Here is an 18184-nt window from a genome sequence, read left to right on the forward strand (position 1 = left end):
GTATACTTCTCTTTCTTTTTTGATTTTTCTTACTGTTACTTTTTCTCATTCTTCACTGCTTTTCTTTTTGCCCATTCAGCCCTTATAGCCACAATATAATCTGATTCTGATAAGGACTCCGGTAATAAGGGTTTATCTTCAGGATACATTTTTTTTTTACTGAGTCCTTTTATGTCCTTTTCTTTCTCAGTTGCATCCTTTGACTGCTTTTTTTTTTTTTTAACAGTTTTTAAGATTTTACTTATTTTATATCATGGAGAAACTCTCAGCAACAAGAAGAAATAAACTATTGATATAACAATTTAGATGAATCCCAAGAAAATTTTACTGAGTTGGGAGGGTGTTGGGGGAATCCTAGAAATTTACATACTGTTTGATTCCATTTCTATAACATTTGAAAGTTAAAATTTTAGACCAAATATACAGGTATATCTACTGAAGTTTCAACTTTTTCTGACTTTTCCTGATTGACCAAAGGCCCTCCCCGCCCCCCCCCAAGACCCTTTTAAAAGCAGTCATCTGGGGGCCTGGGTGGCTAAGTCAGTTAGGTGTCTGACTCAAGTATTGATGTCAGGTCATGGGTTCAGGGCCCCGTGTTTAAAAACAAACAAATAAATAATTAAATACACTGACCTGATTAGGTCAGGCCCATCCACACTGAAGGGGAGGGATTAGAGTGTACACACCACCAAGGTTAAGGGAATATTAGGTGCCAACCAGGTTTTTAGGTTGTTTGACCCCATTGAGGTTGAACTCTAGGCTCCAGCCAGACAACTTCAATGTGGCAACATGTAACACTATCCAATTATAGATTAGATATACTTATAAAATATTTGATTTGAGGTGTAGTAAATATTTCTTGGCTTGTTTTAATTTGGGATTATTTTCATACTGACATACCTTATTTCTGAATCAATTAAACTTCGGGCTTTGTTGTGTATAGTTGAAAAATAATTAACATTTTTAAGATTCTTAGTGAAAATCTTAACTTACACTGCTGACATTTTTCCCATTTGGAAAGAGGGCTCCGTGCATATAAACAGGCTCTTGTGCTGGAGATAGTCGTGTTGTTGCCAATGCTGAGTTCTAGTTTTTTTTCTCCCAGTGCCCTGTTGCTCCACCCTCTGAAAGCCACTGAAATGGTTTTAGAGCGTTTCCTTCCAGAGGGATCTCTTACCCACACTTAATTTTTTAAAGTACTAATCTTAAGTTTAAGAGTCAAAGAGATGTTGATTTGCTGCCTGATTTTGGGGGGCTCTTTACCTGGGCTAGATGACTTACTTGAATAAGAGCCACTTAAGAAAGCTGTATTCAGGAGCACTTTCGAAAATAAACTATGGCAGGCTCACCATTTAGCTTGCCAGGCTCTCCTTGAACAAGCAGGTAAGTTCTGTTGGAACTGCGTCTTTTTGCTCTTTGGTACAACTAACTGTAGTATTTGCAGGCACTAGACCTGTGGCATTGTGTGCTCTCGGTGTCTTCACACGGCACCGGGTCTCTGCCCTCGGGACCGTGTGTGGGTGTGTGCATGTCTTCTGGGCACGTGAAGTGGTGTGCTGTGCTCAGCAGAGGGATCTTTGCCTTTCTGTACTCTCTAATCTCCTCAGAGCCTGAGCTTTCCTACATGTAGTTCACTCTTAAACACATCCATGCACCTTAGAGATGATCCAGATTCAGTAAAAATGCAGAGACTCGTTGAAGGAAGAGAATAGGGTGTAGCGTAGGCCATTTGGTTAAATTTTAGTATGGCTTTCAGTGCAGGCAAAAGCCTTTTTGTCTCTGACTCTCATTTTTTAAAGCAAAATAACGGAGGAAATCCAGTTCTCTACTCAGAATTCACATAAACCTTGGTGCTTTAAAAATGGTAATGTTAAACTCAAGTTCCTTCCCTCTGAACCAATCCCAGGATTCTTTTCCATAATTAGGAACAGATCAAAACCTATAATGCTCACTGAGGGAATTTGAAACCAACTAGAAAAATCTTTATAGATGCAGTTTAAAATAAAAAAAAAAACAAAAAACCCACCCAGATGGAGAAGGCCTTGTGTGCAGGAGGGTGATGGGTCTGTTGGGGCCGGTTGTGCCTGTTTTCTTGTGAGTTGCTCCTGTGGGTGAGCGCCCCTCCCTCAGCTTCTGCCTTCTGAAGGCGATCCTGGGTGTCCTCGCCAGTTAGCAGGGACTCAGCTGGCATAGCCTTGCCCAGAGTTTGGGACGGGAGGTATTCAAGATAAAGAATGGACAGACAGACGTTTTGTGTGAGGTAGGAAGGTGGGTGGTGAAGCTGGGGTTTTGGGTTGTTAACTGGTTCTGCAACAGAGGTTGTTACTGTAATGTGGAACTAATATTAAAGCCCTCTCCATGCTGGGTGTTTCATCTGCTGGTTTATGTAAGAGGCAAGTGTTCCTAAGCAAAGGCAACACAGAATTTGTATTGAGAACTGAGCCTTCATTTAGACTTTAGAGTTATGTTTATGGGTGCTAACAGGATTGCTCTCCTAAGCAAAGGATGTATGAAACTTTTATTGACTCAGAGATACTTTTTTTGGTAACCACATTACTGAGATACAATTCACATACCGTACAATTCACCCATTTAAAGCACACAATTTAGTAGTTTTTAGTATATTCAGAGTTGTGTAACCGTGACCACAATCAATTTTAGAGTATTTTCATCATCCCAAAAAGAAATCTCGTACTCACTAGCAGTCACTCCCCATTCCTTCCTTCCCCTAGACCCTGGCAACCACCAGCCTACTTTCTAGCGCTATAGATTTGCTTATTCTGGCATTTCATATTAATTGCATTACATAACGTATAGTCCTTTGTGACTGGCTTCTTTCACTTAGCATAATGTTTTCAAGATTCATCCATATTTAGTATGTTTGAATTCTTAACTCCTTCCTCTTAGGGATTGAGTGATAGTTTATTGTCTGGATATGCCACATTTTGTTTATTCATTCATCTGGTGATGGATACTTGGGTTGTTTTCACTCTTCGGCTATTATGAACAATGTCAGGTACACTTTTAATGTTTGTATGTATTGTGTGATGATGATGATGTATGTTTACACCTGGTGTTAGAGATCTGTGCCATCAGAGTTTTAAAGAATCATACAGCTATGAAATACATTTAGAACTAAACTACTCAAAGTATAAATCTTTCTTTGTTTTAGAGTGGCATTTGAGGTTCTCGTACTACCTTGTGGTTTTCATTAGGATCATTGCTTATTATTCCTTCTTGAAAGCCTCTTCTCTTCCACTTTTCACCCATGGCTTTGGCTGTTTCTTAATTCTTCAATACCACTGCTCCCTTGAATTTCCTCTGGATCCTTTCTCCCTGGACAGTCTCATCCATGCCATCTGTGAATACCACCTATGGCTGGGACGGGTAAATCTCCAGCTCTAGCAGATCTCTCCCCTGTGATCTCCATAGCCGGGAGGCTTCCTTTAACATCTCCTCACGCAGCAAACTCTGTGGCCCGAGCAGCAGCCTTGAATGGACAGGAGGGGCTGTCTGATGCTGGGTGGCAGGCTATGCCCCCCTGCTCCTGGGAGTCCTGGGCAGAGAGGGGAGTGTCCCGGGCTGCCTGAGTCTGAGTGAGGATGGGCAGTAGCAGAGCTGAGTCTCAGGAGTGTGAGGTTGGGGAGTAGGGGTGTTAGGGGTGGGGAACTGGCATATGCAATCACCTTCAAGAACTCCTGGGAGTTTCACAGAGGTGAAGTGGCAGCGCTGTGAGCAAGATGCTGGAGACCTAGACAAAGGGTGTTGGGAAGAGACTGGAGGTTTCGGCCGAGGGCTTGGAACTATAGCCTGAAAACCACTGGGAGTTGTTGAAATGTTTTAAGCCAAGAAGCGACGAAGATCGGTGTTTTCAAAAGATCCTTCTGGCAGCAGTTGGGAGAATGGGTTGGAAGAAGCTAGACCTGACTTGGGGAGTCCAGGTAGAATTCTTGTTTAGAAACCCAGGAGAGGGGTCCATCAAGTGACCCTCAGGTACATTCCGTAGCAGTTTGCTTTCCTCATCTGTGCCTCCACAGCTGTAGACTCATCTGGCTTCACTCAACAAAGATTTCCTTAAGGGCAAGGACAGTGTCTTAGACTTCTGTGCCCTCAGTGTCACAGCACAGAGCTGATCAGCAGTAGACACATCACAAATGAGCACTAGATAGATGAGTAGTTGTAGGTATGGGAGCTTTGGGGTTGGTATCGGAACTTTGTTCTGTTTTTTGCAACTTTTGCAACTTTTCTAAAGGTGCTGACAGCTTTTTGTGATCTTGACAGAGTGACTGCCTACCAGGGGCAGGAATTTGTCTTCCCACTCGTCATAGTCTGGTATTAGAGAATTGAATTGTTCTAGCATGGTGTCAGAAGAGTTGAGAGGTAGAAAAAAAGAAAGGGATGAGGACACAAACATCCTAATTTTACAAAGAGGGTAGTTAAGAGGTACTGCATAGATTGAAATATTTAAGAATGAAACGGTAGGAAACCTGGGATTTGCTTCAAAATAATATGGTTGTGGGGAAAGTGGGGAAGCATATGGATGAAACAAGACTGGCCTTGAGCTGGTAATTATTACACATGGGTGATGAGCACATTGGGTTCATGATACTATTCTTTCTACTTTTTAAACAGTTTTAAATTTTCTGTAATAAAAAATTTTTAAAAAAGATAATACAGGTAATAGAAAACAATATTAAAGCCCCACTTTATTATTTAACCTCCTGAAGGTAGCCTCAGCTAGGCCTGTGGCCTAGACTGGCTGGGACCATCGTAGGCCAGCTGCGATGTATCTGGAACTGGCCTTCTGTTTCACTTTGCAGGAAGTGCACAGCATTTTACTAGGGTTTTACCAGTCTTTGACTGCTGTTGGACAGTCTCTAGGACAGTCAAGAGTCAGGGACAAAACCCTGTCTAACACACCTCCCCCTGTGAAATGGCAAAGGGAGCAAGCAGGGGTGCATCAGAGGCCTGAGGTCTCTTCCCCATGGGCTGTGTGCCTTGCAGGAGGCCTCACCACATTGTCTCCTGCTCCTGCGGCTGCCTGTGGGTAACAGGCACATCCCTTCCCTGCATCCAGCGGTGTTCTAGCCATTGTCTGTCTCTGCTGGCATCCTTCCCAACACCATCACCCTCAGAATAATGCCACAGAAACCAACAGAGGCACGAAAAACAATGATGTAACTTGACTGGAAGGGCAGGTGGGGATGGTGGCCTCAGTCACCTTCCGTTATAGCAGGAAGTCAGTAAGTGATGCCTAACATGGTTAAGTCAAGAAATAGCAAGTAAAATAAAACTTATTAGTGATAAAAAGGTAACCCTAAAAGAACAAAAAGAAACCTAAAAAAAGGCGGAGGCTAAAGAGAGAAACCTTGAGGAGAGGACTAAGTAGAGAGCAGGAACCATTGCTTTGTGTGATTAGCTATGGTCTTTGTAGATAGTCCAACCAAGTGTATGCAGTCCTTAATGATTTTTAAATTATTAATGATCATGGTAAGATGGAATAGGAATTCTAGAGAGAGGTGAAAGGAATGGCTGCAAGGACACGTGGGGAAGCAAGCACAGAGCAGTATTGAGGTGGGAGGTTGGGCGTGCACAGACGGTGAGTGTTAGCTTGGTGTCAGGAACGAGTGGAATTAACTAGCCTTGAGGCTCTGACCAGAGCTTGTGTATACAGTTTCTGTGCCAGCACAAACCAGCATTAGGTGGGTAGTGTGTGCGGCTGGGTGATGGGCATTGGGATCCAGTCCAGGGCCTGTGGTCTCAACAGAGAGTTCCACATAGAACTTCAGTTTGTTTTTGTTTTGTTTTAAAGAATATTATTTTGGTTTGGTTTTTGTTTATTTGTGTTAGTGTTCTTTTATTCTTTATTCTTTTTTTTTTTAATTCCAATATAGTTAACATGCAGTCTTAATATTAGTTTCAGGTGTACAATTCCAAACATCACGCTGTGCTCATCACAAGTACAATCCTTAATCCCTGTCACCTCTTTCCTCCATCCCCCCATCCCTCTCCCCTCTGGTAACCATCAGTACTCTGTAGTTAAGAATCTGGTTTTTGGGGGGCACCTGGGTGACTCAGTTGGTTAAGTGTCTGCCTTTGGCTCAGGTCATGATCCCAGAGTGCTGGGATTGAGCCCCATATTGGGCTCCCTGCTCAGCAAGGAGCCTGCTTCTCTCTCTCCAGTTCCTTGTGTTTGTGTGTTTGTGTTCCCTCTCTCTATCTCTCTCTGTCATAAATAAATAAAATCTTCAATCAATAAATAAATAAATAAATAAATAAATAAAAATAAAGCCTCACCTTGTTAGGTCAATCCTCCTCCCCCAAGAATCTGTTTTTTGGTTTGTCTCCTTTTTTTCTTTTGTTTCTTAATTTCCACATATGAGAGAAATCATATGGTATTTGTCTTTCTCTGACTGACTTATTTCACTTAACGTTATACCTTCTAGATCTGTCCATGTGGTTGCAAATGGCAAGATTTCATACAAGAAAGTTTTGGGGGGTCACAGCAAAACTCAAGGAGGCAGCGGCAGTAGACCCAGGTTAAGGAGGTCACAGAGTCTTCCATCTTTGACACAGCTGAGGCCTGACTGGAAAGCTCTTTGTAGACAGGCCTGAGTTCTTATGGGAGGAATAATTTCTCTCCTGGCTTCCAGCCTTGCAGCCCAGAGCTATGGGGTAAGGTTGGTGTGGTGAAGCGAAAAGCCCAGAGGCAGCCAAGGCTTCGGGTCCTGAAGTGAGATTTCTGCATCTGCAGAGCCTTATCTCTCAGGGAGAGTCAAAGAGTGGAGGGGCCCTGGTCTGGACAGGCTCACAGACCGGGCGGAGTTGAGCCCTGGTGAAGCCGTTGGCCTCAGGAGCTGCCCCCAAGGAGTCTGTCAGGTACACACAGACCTTGGGTTTTCTCAGAGCCCAGCAGGTGCTGCTACAAGCTGGCCATCTTCTCAGGGGAGCCAGCCGTCCTTTCCCGTCCTCTGCCTGTCTTGGGTGTTCATAATAGTGAAGATCATTCTTGGTGGAAAGGTTAAAGGCCAACTAGAGGTCCTTCCCTCTCTCATTTCAAACCTTCTGTATTAAACAGTGGTCTTTCCCTATCAGTTCAGTATTATTTATCCATTGCTCACTGGTTTCCAAATACCTATTTTGTGGATTGCACAAATGTTAGAAATGTTAGAAATACAATATTAGAAATACAGATGTTAGAAAAAGAATTTGTTCTGTGATAGCTGAATATAAGAAATGTCTTAAATTTTTTTTTTTTTTAAAGAGCACCCTTCCTACCATAGTTGATAAGAAATTCATTATCAGAGAACCCCATCCCCTTTTCTTAGGAACTGTAGAAACCTCAGGGCTTACCTGAGCTCAGAGATCTAGGGAAGGCCTCTGGCTTTCATTCAGTTGACTGCTGCTCCAGGTACCCTGGTTTATGGCCATGAGGTTTGTTTGAAGGCAGCTGTCCCCATTCCCATGTGTGATGGGCTTGGTCATTTGGACACATAATAACCAGTGAGGCCGGAGAGCCTCCCTAGGCCTACCATGCAGTCCTCCCATATTCCTTGGCACTTTCAAAACTCTAGAACATCTTCTCCATTCCCTCCATTTCCTGGTCTCAAGGTTTGGGCCATGCCTCTCTGTTTGTTTCAAAGCTCTACCCTCTCTTTCTCTACCCTGGTCTCCCCCCATCCCTATGACCCCACCGTGCAAGATCCAGGTTAATTTCTTTGGGAGCCAAACCTTCCAAGTAAAAATGACACTGGCATCAGAATCACCTGGGGAGTTTAAAGCTTGAGGAGCAGGAATAGACCCCAGGATTTGCCCTTTGTTGTAAGCTCTCCAGAGTTTGAGAACCATGGCCTAATTCTTGGAATACGATGGTGTTATTTGCTCTCTGGAGGTAGGTGTATCTGCCTCTGTGGGAGGTAGGGAATTGCCTTTCCATTCTTTCTCCTACAATAATTAGAAAGTCAGAAATTGATACCTTTGCAGACAGAAGAGCATAGAAGTCTTTTTTTTCCAGGACATCTCTGCATACTCAGCCATAATATAAGGTGGAATATGACTGTTCCATGCCCTGAGAGGGAAGTGGGTCAGGAACTGGGAGTATAGAGAAGAGAAAGCCAATTCCCAGCAACTGAATGAGGAAGGGAGTGTGTGGGCTGGGCGGCAAGAGGCAGGGGGTGCCCCCGCTGCAGATGGGTGGGCAGGGCGCTCTGGTGATGGAAGGACCAAGTGCAATAGTAGAGCAACCTGAAACACTTGTTCGGCTGAAGCACAGAATTAGTGCTTGGGAAATGCAGCCCCACCATATCCTATCCTCAGTCCTGGGGCTGGCTGGGCTTCTGAGTTGAGTTTCTCACATTTATTTAGCACACCCAGAGGGTCTCTGGGCAAGCACGCTTCATTTATTTAGTTATTTATTTATTTATGGCTCAAGGTATGTTTAATGTAACAATGATTATAATAGAAGAAGAAAAAAAGTCCAGAGTAAATTAAATATTCAAAGTTAGATCGAGTTGTTTGTGGCATAGGTGTATCTTGACATAAAAATATATTCATGATTTTTTTCTGAATTAAAAAATAGAAGAAGATATGAATCTGTATGATCACATTTCTGAAAAAAAGTCTGAGAAGGATTTCAGTGAAATAGTAAAATGTTAATAAGTATTTCTCAGAAGCTTCCTAAGGTTCATTTTTGTTTTCCTTCCTCTTTTTCATCCCTGCTTTTAGATTATTCTGTAATGATATATGTATTGTATTCTTTCATATTAGAAGTAAATAGAATATAATGGGCCTGGTGGGCTCAATACTGTAAATGAGGCATGATCATGGCCACGTGTATCCTACAGAGTCTATTTCTCAGTGCAGTGAAATTGTGCACATACTTTGTAGGGGTAGCTATAGGACACTGAAAAAAAAAATGGGGACTAGTCAAGTTAAATATAAGAGCAACTGAATTCAACCCATATCTATTTAAATTCAGCTTTTTTAACATCGAAGTTATTCAATGGCATAAAGTCAAGTAGCCTGTCAAAGCCTTACTAGAAAAAAAAAAAAAAACAATATATCTTTCCCCTCCCTTTCCCTATTTCCAGGCAAGCACACTTTAGTCAAACTTATTGCTGAAAGTAAGGCAGCAGCAGGTTGTAGAAATGTAAGGGGACATAAATTCTAGGCTTGCTGGAGTGTGGGGAGTGATATCTGCTGTCTGGAAAGGGAGAAGAATGACACTGTGAGTTTTATTTATAAATTGTAATGACATTTTCTAATTGGCAATAAGTATATCTTATTATAAGAAGTCCCCATTATCTTCAGTGTCAGAAAAGTCACAGACACTTCAATGTCTGTTTCAATGTTTGTTTTATAATGAATCATAGAAGAAAGGGCTGATTGAAATTTATTGTCTTGAAAAATGAAAATTCAAAAGCACAAAAAATGTTTATTTTAATTTTACAGTTAACAAAATTTAAGTTAATGGTTGCAACCATGAGCCGATTCTTAGAAGAAAGAAAACTCAGGGGCGCCTGGGTGGCTCAGGGGGTTAAAGCCTCTGCCTTCGGCTCAGATCGTGATCCTGGGGTCCTGGGATCGAGCCCTGAGTCGGGCTCTCTGCTTGGCGGGAAGCCTACTTCCCTTCCTCTCTCTCTCCGCCCGCCTCTCTGCCTACTTGTGATCTCTGCCTGTCAAAGAAATAAATAAAATCTTTTAAAAATTAAAAAAAAAAAAAAAGAGAGAAAGAAAACTCAGTCAGGTCTCACTAAGTTTGGGGGGAGGGTGGAGGTGGGGTCATCATTTTCCCATTCCCCTATTCCTTTATTCAACACATGTTTAATAAACACCTCTTCCATGCCAGTCACTGCTTTAGGCACTGGAGACACAGTAGTCAGCAGCAAGGTCCCAGTCCGCATGGATCTTATTTTCTAATAAAAGAGAAAGACCAGAAATAAATGGACATGGAAGGGCTATGAAGCAAGGTAAGTAGAGGTGTGGCTTCAGTTGTGCAGACAGTGCTCAGAGCCTGGCCCGCATGAATGGATGGAGTCCTTCACTTCTGATGGATCGCCCAGTGTGCTTTTGTAGTTAAGGGCCTCATCAGTTTTCCCAAGGCCCTCCCTTAATCCTCTTTGGAGTATCTTGAAGGATAAATGTCTTTACCTTCAACCCTGCCAGGTCTCCATTTGCCTATGGTTTTGTGGGATCAGTTCTCCAACAGCACTTTCAGTAAAATTTCATCATTCACAAGATTGCTTTTGCAGTTGGTTTGCATGTGTGACAGGCTGAGGAGGGACAGCCCAATTCATGCTTGTTGTCCCAGTGTACTTTTTTTTTTTTTTTTTACATTTTATTTATTTGACAGACAGAGATCACAAGTAGGCAGAGAGGCAGGCGGAGAGAGAGGAGGAAGCAGGCTCCCTGCTGAGCAGAGAGCTTGATGCGGGGCTCGATCCCAGAACCCTGAGATCATGACCTGAGCCGAAGGCAGAGGCTTAGCCCACTGAGCCACCCAGGCGCCCCCCACAGTGTACTTTTTAATAGCGTTCCTCTTCTCTCTCAGAAACTCTCAGTTTGGGTATGCCTGAGAGGCTCAGTCAGTCAAGTGTCGACTCAGACTCGGGTCATGATCCCAGGGTCCTAGGATAGCCCCCAATTCCCACATCAGACTCCCTGCTCAGTAGGGAGCCTGCTTCTCCCTTTCCCTCTGCCTGCCGCTCCCCTTGCTTGTGCTCGCGCGCTCGCTCTCTCTCTCTCTCTCTCTCTGTCAAATGAATAAATCAAATCTTAAAAAAAAAAAAGAAAGAAGTTCTCAGTTTGGACAGTAAGCTCACCAGCCTGTCAGTCAGGGATTAACCAACTGACGTGGTGGGTGGGGTGTTGAACAAGACTAGATGTTTCTAAGTGGTCAGTCTTTTCATAAACATTTTTCTGTTAGGCCTTTTGCTTCCCTACAAAACCTTGTAACTGTGGAGACTTGGATGAGTAACATTTAACAAAAGAGATCCCCTTTTGGAGTAATGTGAATCTTGGGGCACAGCCACCCTGGCAGCCAGTTTATATTGGTTCATTGTGGTTTTGCATTAGACATGAACATGGTGTGGCCCTGTGTCAGCGAGAAGTCAGGCTCGTGGTGGTGATCCCAGCCCTGCAGAGTGTTACGTGGCACAGGGTGCACAGACCCCTGGGAGTCCTCAGAGGGCACTGTTAGCATCCATACATCCTGGCACCCGACACTGAGGAAAAGCATCTCAGGATCTGTTGAAGTCTAAACACGGAGGACACACTGACAATTTAAAAAGACTAAAATCTGTAAACAGGTGTGGATGGACTAGAACCTGTTTCCTTCTCGCTCTTTATGTGTTGTAACCTGGAATCTTCATGCCTCAAGACTGAATAACCTTGTTTAAATAATTGTCCTTCTCCAGTACTAAAAAGCTGTATGCAAGGATGGTGGCCATCTTCTCAAGGGGTCTTCTTACTTGTGACTAGTTACTGTAGAAAATTAAGGAAAAGGAAAGAACGTGGGTTTCTCCTTATGTATGGCATAAAGTCTATGTATCTTTGTATTTCTGATTATAAATGGTTGCTAGAGAATACACAGACTACAAATTCTGTACCCCGTAATGTCCTATGGCCTGAATAGGTAGCATTGGGACTTTATTTATGGAATGTCAAAAAGAAAATAAGGCCATCAAAAAAGGCAAACACTGGAAACCTCTTGCTGCCTCTTTGAGTCTGGCCATAAAAAGAACACGAGGCATTGAATTGTCCCAGGGCTGGGGCCTGGGTCTAGCACTTTCTTGCATTACGGTAGGATGGGAGCTGCTGTCTGATAAAGATAGGGAGTTGGGTGAGATTGGAAAAAGAAGCTGCTAATCGTTTACTTCTCTGATTTTTGTCATACTTACTGTCTGTACTGGAGCAGTTATCACCTTATTCAATAATTGCTTTACTTATGGTACTGTTGTCTCTCCAAGGAGGGCTATGTTCCCTTTAAAAAAGCAGGGAATATGCCATAACATCTGGCTAGTACTATGAGTATTATAGATTATAATAAAAAGGACACAGATATCATACTTAGTAATAAATCCTGACATGTTCATTTTTTTTTCATGTTCTGATATCTCTGAAATCATGATGCATCTTACAGTCAGTGGTTTTTAAAGTATTTTGCCATAGTGTAATGGGCAGCATTTTTTCTTGGTAATGTACAAAATAATGCCTGTTTCACTCAGTAGTATCTTAGATGAGCTATATAAGGGACATTTTATATTCTTGGTATAAAAACTATTAACCATATGATAAAATTACTTAGGTTCCATCTGGTATTATATTGACTGTTAGATGATATTCAATGTATTGAATTTTGAGATGTGGTTTTAAAAAAAAAAAAAACAGTATCCTGAAGTGAGTGTATTCACTAAGCATGTAAGTATCAAAGGGATGAAGGGCACAGATGAGGCTCCCCACCTCCAGGTAGGTCCCGGAACTCCAACTTGAAGCAGACAGGGAGAGCATTTTGTCCAGGGCAAGGCCCAAGGAAGTAGTAGCAAGCCAACTGACTTGCCTGGCATTAGGATTTTCACGGTGGGAATCTGAGACATCGTCAGGGTCACACTAAAAGAACTTAGATCTGATATCAAGAACAGAGGGGTAGGCACTCTAGGAATTTGCATGGAAGCCTCAGAATATTACATTTGGGTTGTGGTTAAGCCAGAAAAGAAACTAAAGGGATGAGCCACTTTCCCTTAAGAAAAACAATTTCATTAATTTCTCCTTGAACATTTCATGTGTGTCTCTTGAACTAAAAGGCCAAGTTTGCCAGCGTTCCTGTGTAGCCTCCCTCCTCACACTACCTGTTTCTCCCTCACAGATCGCCTTCTCCCAGCACAGCAATTTTATGGACCTGGTACAGTTCTTCGTGACTTTCTTCAGGTAATTTCCCTTCTACAAACCTTATCTTCTCTTTTGATTCAGGTACTTAATACCATTAATTATCAAAATTATCCTAGAAGATAATCGAGTAATCCTGTATTGGCACAAGAGATCAAACTAACTTCCTAGACCTTTCTGAAAAGTTATGAGTCAGTCGCAATCGTGTAAATCCATCTTAACCTGATAAATGAAAACATTTGCTTTGTACGTTCTGATCTTGGGGGGCCGTTTTTCATGTACTCTCTACTAAAATGTAGCTAATTTGGTTCTTCATATGGGGAGAATTCGGGGTTGAAACAATACTTAATTAATAATGATTACTGATATGTGCTACAGACATACTTCCTCTTAATCAGGGATGGTCCCGGTGATTATCCAGAGTTTGAAAGCTTAAAGTGACTTGTTAGGCTCTTGGGATTCTTTTATTTTTACACTTTTTTCAAGCTTAATTTTATTTTTATGAAAATATTACAGACACATAATTGAAAAAGACACGTGTTCCAGTGCTCATAAGAGAAAGTAGAAGCATCCCTCCCCGCACCTTTCCATCCTTCACTTCCCCCAAAGTTTAAATTATTGTAGCTATTTTTCACGTCTCTGTGCTTGCACTGTTTCTTGATTTTTCAGTTCAGTTTCTCTTCGGATGTCCCACTTGTAGATGAGGATATTTATCTCATGTAACCTCACACGCAACTCCCCACACACCACCAGTGCAAACAGAAATCCCCTTCCTTCCCCCTCATGTCATGTAGTTACATCACAGTGCTTGCCTAACTCAGTGCTCCCTGTTTATGTTGTTGTAACTGTAAAACCCCCATTCACAGCAAGTTGAACTGTGATTGTACTTCCCCATTGTTTGGTTGGAGCAATCACTCACACTCTAATTTTGGTTTTTTAATTGTTTGGTTTTCTAAGAGGCTACCCCGGATTTTTCCCTGTACTCTGACAGAATTGAAAAAAATCTGTCTGTGGTCAAACACAAGCAGGCACTCTCCGTTTTAGTTTCTCTTGGAGATGTCTGTGTCTAGAACCCTCCAGCCCGCGGCTCCCAGGTGCACTAGTTTTTGAGGCCTGTGGCAGGATGGTTATCTTGGGAATTTCTCTTGCCTTCCTCTAATATTGAAATATAAGATATTCAATATAAGATCTGGTGTCTTCATCTCCCTGTTTATTTCCTCTTTTTAAGTGGGGCACGTTCTCCAGGACTTTTTTGAGAAAAGGGGCAGGGGAGGTAACTTTTCTGCAAACACTGTCTGAAAATGTTTTGATTTTTACCCTCCCATTTGATCAAAAAGTTGCATACCGAATTCTAGGCTGGAAATCATTTCCCATTAGAATTGAGACGGCATTATGCTGTTCCTTCTAGCTTCTAGTATTAATAGTGAGAAGGCAGTTATTGCCTTTATAATTCCTACTCCTTGTATGAGGTCTGTTTCTCTCTTTAAAAAATTATATTAAGGGGGTGCCTGGGTGGCTCAGTGGGTTAAAGCCTTTGCCTTCGGCTCGGGTCATGATCCCAGGGTCCTGGAATCGAGCCCCACATGGGGCTCTCTGCTCAGCAGGAGGCCTGCTTCCTACTCTCTCTCTCTGCCTGCCTCCCTGCCTACTTGTGGTCTCTGTCTGTCAAATAAAAAAAAAAAAAAAAATTAGGGACGCCTGGGTGGCTCAGTTGGTTAAGCAGCTGCCTTCAGCTCAGGTCATGATGCCAGCATCCTGGGATCGAGTCCCGCATCGGGCTCCTTGCTTGGCAGGGAGCCTTCTTCTCCCTCTCCCTCTGCCTCTACCTACTACTCTGACTGCCTGTGCTCACTCTCGCTCCTCTCTCTCTGACAAATAAATAAATAAAATCTTTAAAAAAAAATTATATGAAAGTTTACTATAAAATTACAGAGACACTTATAAAATGTGTCTGGCTCAATGAGTTAATCACACATCGAACATGTACTTTGGAAGCTTCCCTGTGTTTCATCAGTCACAACACCCTTCTGTCCCCAAAGTAACTATTTACCTGACTTCTGAAACCATATATTGGATTTGCCCATTTAAAAAATTTACATAATATCACTGCAGAACTTTTAAACCAGTTTGAATGAGCAAGAAGAATTAAAAACTTATTGGATACAGTTGAAGTTGTACTTAGAAGGTATGGCTTTAAATCTGTGGTTCTTAACCATAGCAGCACAGTAGAAAGCTTTTGATGCCCACGCCACATCCCGGACCAGTCACATCAGAATCTCTGCAGATGGGACTCAAGCATTTGAAAGCTCTGCAGGTGACTGTGATATGCAGCTAAGGTCAAGAATCACTGCTTTATAAAAGCAAAATTGGAAAAGAAAAAAAAAAACCTCATTTCTCAATAAGTCAGAAAAAAGAACTACCAAATAAGTCTAAAGAAAATAGAGGGAGGCCATATACATAGAGTGAAATTAATCTTATAGGGGAAGAAGTACAGTAGAGAGGATTAAAAGAACCACAAAGTTGGATCTTTGAAAAGAATAAGAGTAATATTGATAAACCCTGGCAAGACTGACCAAGGAAAAAAGAAAGAAGGTATAAATAATACCAGAAATGTAAAAGGAGGCATTACTCCAAATCCTGCAGACAACTTTTTCCTCCGTAAGAGCATTTTATGAGCAATTTTCTGCAAATAAATTTGAAAATGGGACAGATAGAATGGACAATTAGAAAAACAAAGATTATATACTACTTACTGATGCAGAATAGGAACATGAACATTGAACATTGAATAGGGCTATATCTGTTTAAAAACAATACATAACTTAAAATTTTCCCACAAAGATTACTCTAGGCCCAGATAGCTTCATTGGTAACTTAAAACCTTTTAAGAAAGAAATAATATCCTTAGTAACCACAGCTTCTAGAGAACAGAAAAAAATACATCCTAATATATTTTAATGAGTTTAGTACAACCTGACAAGAATATTATGAGGAAGGAATTTACAAGTTAGTCTCCCTCATGAATGAAGAAGCAAAAATCCACCAGTAATACAAAAAGCCAACAATATCATGACTCAGTTGGGTTCATTCCAGGAATTGCAAAGTTGATTTAGCATCAGAAAATTGATCTGTGTAATTAACATGAATTGCATAATAAGAGAAGAGAATAATATGATCATCTTAAGCAGTGAAGAAAAGCATTTGATAAAATTTGATCTCTCATTCATTAAAAACTCCTAGGAAACTCAGAATAGAAAGAAACTTCTGATAAAAGAAAAGTCTGATAAAGGAGCAATATATAAAGCCAACAGCAAACCACTTTCTTAATGGTGAAATTGAGTTTGGGAACAAGCAAAGCAAAGATTCTATCAGGGGCTCCTGGCTGGCTCAGTCAGTTGAGCCTGTGACTCTTGATCTCAAGGTCATGACTGGAAGCCCCAGGGGGCATGGAGCCTACTTAAAAAAAAAGAAAAAAAAAATTCTGTCAGTCACTTCATTCAACATTGTGACAAAGGTTCTAGCCAATATAGTAAGATAAGAAAAATTACATAAGAATTAGAGAAGAGGGGCGCCTGGGTGGCTCAGTGGGTTAAAGCCACTGCCTTAGGCTCAGGTCATGATCCCAGGACGATCGAGCCCCACGTCGGGCTCCCTGCTCAGCGGGGAGCCTGCTTCCTCCTCTCTCTGCCTGCCTCTCTGCCTACTTGTGATCTCTGCCTGTCAAATAAATAAATAAAATCTTAAAAAAAAAAAAGAATTAGAAAAGAAAAAAATCATCACCTTAAAATATGATTGTATTTATAGGAATTCAAAAGAATGCAGAGAAAAAAACATTAAAATTGATAGGTGAATTCAGCAAAGTTGCTAGATACAAGGGCAATATTAAAAAATTAGTTCTGTGTCATTCAGAGACATACATCTTTTGCAGCTCTTATTGGTAAAGGCAGATGATGGCATGAAAACCATATAATTAATTGTATTTCCCATAGTGAGCCATTAGGTGCCCTCCTTTCGACCATGAAAGAAATCCCTTCCTGAGTGATGCTGGGGAGCAGATGGCCTCACGTGGAGATTCAGCCACATCCTGATGGGCCCATTTCTGCCTGCTGTGAACTGTAGCCTTTAGTTTCTGGATGATGATGACATCTCCACCAAGAAGTAACTGTTGCATCCCTCCAGTCTTGCAGAGAGAGAAAATCTGATAAAAGCATTCTGTGTTTCGGGGGTGGGGGGGAAGGGGGGGATCGATTACATTTCTATACTTCCCTAACAAAAATGAAATTTACATGTTTCCGTTACTTTAGTAAGTAAAATTATTCAAAATTACAGCATAACAGATCAAGAAAGAATTACCAAGAAAAAATGGAGAGGGTGGGAAGACCATCTACTGCCCCCCTCCCCTGAGTAAACACTTGGTCAAGCTACAGTGATCAGTGTGGCACTGGGCACAAAATCAGATTAACCAGTGGAATATGTCCATAACCAAGGAAACAGATAAAGTTTAAAGGTCTCAGATTTGTTTGAAGTGATGAAAAACTAAATAGAGTTAAACAGTAGACAGTTATAAACAAGAAGCTAGAAGATCAGTATAGACTTAATAGCCACTAGTCACATGTAGCTCGTGAGCACTTGAAATGTAGCTAGTGTGACCGAGAAACTGAATTTTTCGTTTTATCCTATTTTAACTAATTTAAATATAACTTAAAACATTTAAATATATTTAATATAAATATAAATTTAAAAACTACTTGATTCAGTTACCAGAGAACTTGTGTGTTTAGAACAACCTGGATATGTGAATCTGCTTTTTCAAATGTCAATTTTATGAAGTTTAAATACAGATCAATTCTTTTCTGATAAAAATTTAGTGTTCACATTGAGATGTGCTTATTAGTATAAAACGCACACTGGATTTTGAAGACTTAGTAGAATATTAGAACATAAGATACCTCAATTTTTATATTGGTCACGTGTTCAAATGATGTTTTAGCAATCTTGGGTTAAATAAAACTTATTTTATTAAAATTAATTTCACCTGTTTTTGGGTTTTTTTTTTAATGTGGCTATTAGAACTTCTAAAATTACATGCGTGGCTAACATTAAATTTCTGTTGACAACAATGACCTAGATAAAGGGAAAATTTTGTAGAGGCGACATAAACAGATATGATAAAATAATGCTAAACTAATCCCAAGTATTTGAAAACAAAATAGTAAGTCCTCATTCAGACTTTTTAAAGTAGAAAATCAGCATAAAGCTAATTCTCTTACTATAAATTTAAGAAGTTGTTTATGTTCATAGT

At 41.1% G+C, this 18184-nt stretch overlaps 1 protein-coding gene across 1 annotated transcript in view; it reads left to right on the forward strand.

Moving 5' to 3' along the window:
• LOC111141420 (attractin) overlaps window positions 1–18184 on the forward strand; it is a 151671-nt gene that overhangs the window by 110530 nt on the left and 22957 nt on the right. The window contains exon 25 of the mRNA XM_022493958.1: window positions 12863–12924. Coding sequence (XP_022349666.1) covers window positions 12863–12924 — 62 coding nt within the window. The remainder of the gene's footprint in view (window positions 1–12862; window positions 12925–18184) is intronic.

The sequence above is a fragment of the Enhydra lutris genome, unplaced genomic scaffold (genome assembly GCF_002288905.1).
Source record: "Enhydra lutris kenyoni isolate GAN:26980312 unplaced genomic scaffold, ASM228890v2 scaffoldscaffold6, whole genome shotgun sequence".
In the NCBI taxonomy this organism is placed as follows: domain Eukaryota; kingdom Metazoa; phylum Chordata; class Mammalia; order Carnivora; family Mustelidae; genus Enhydra; species Enhydra lutris.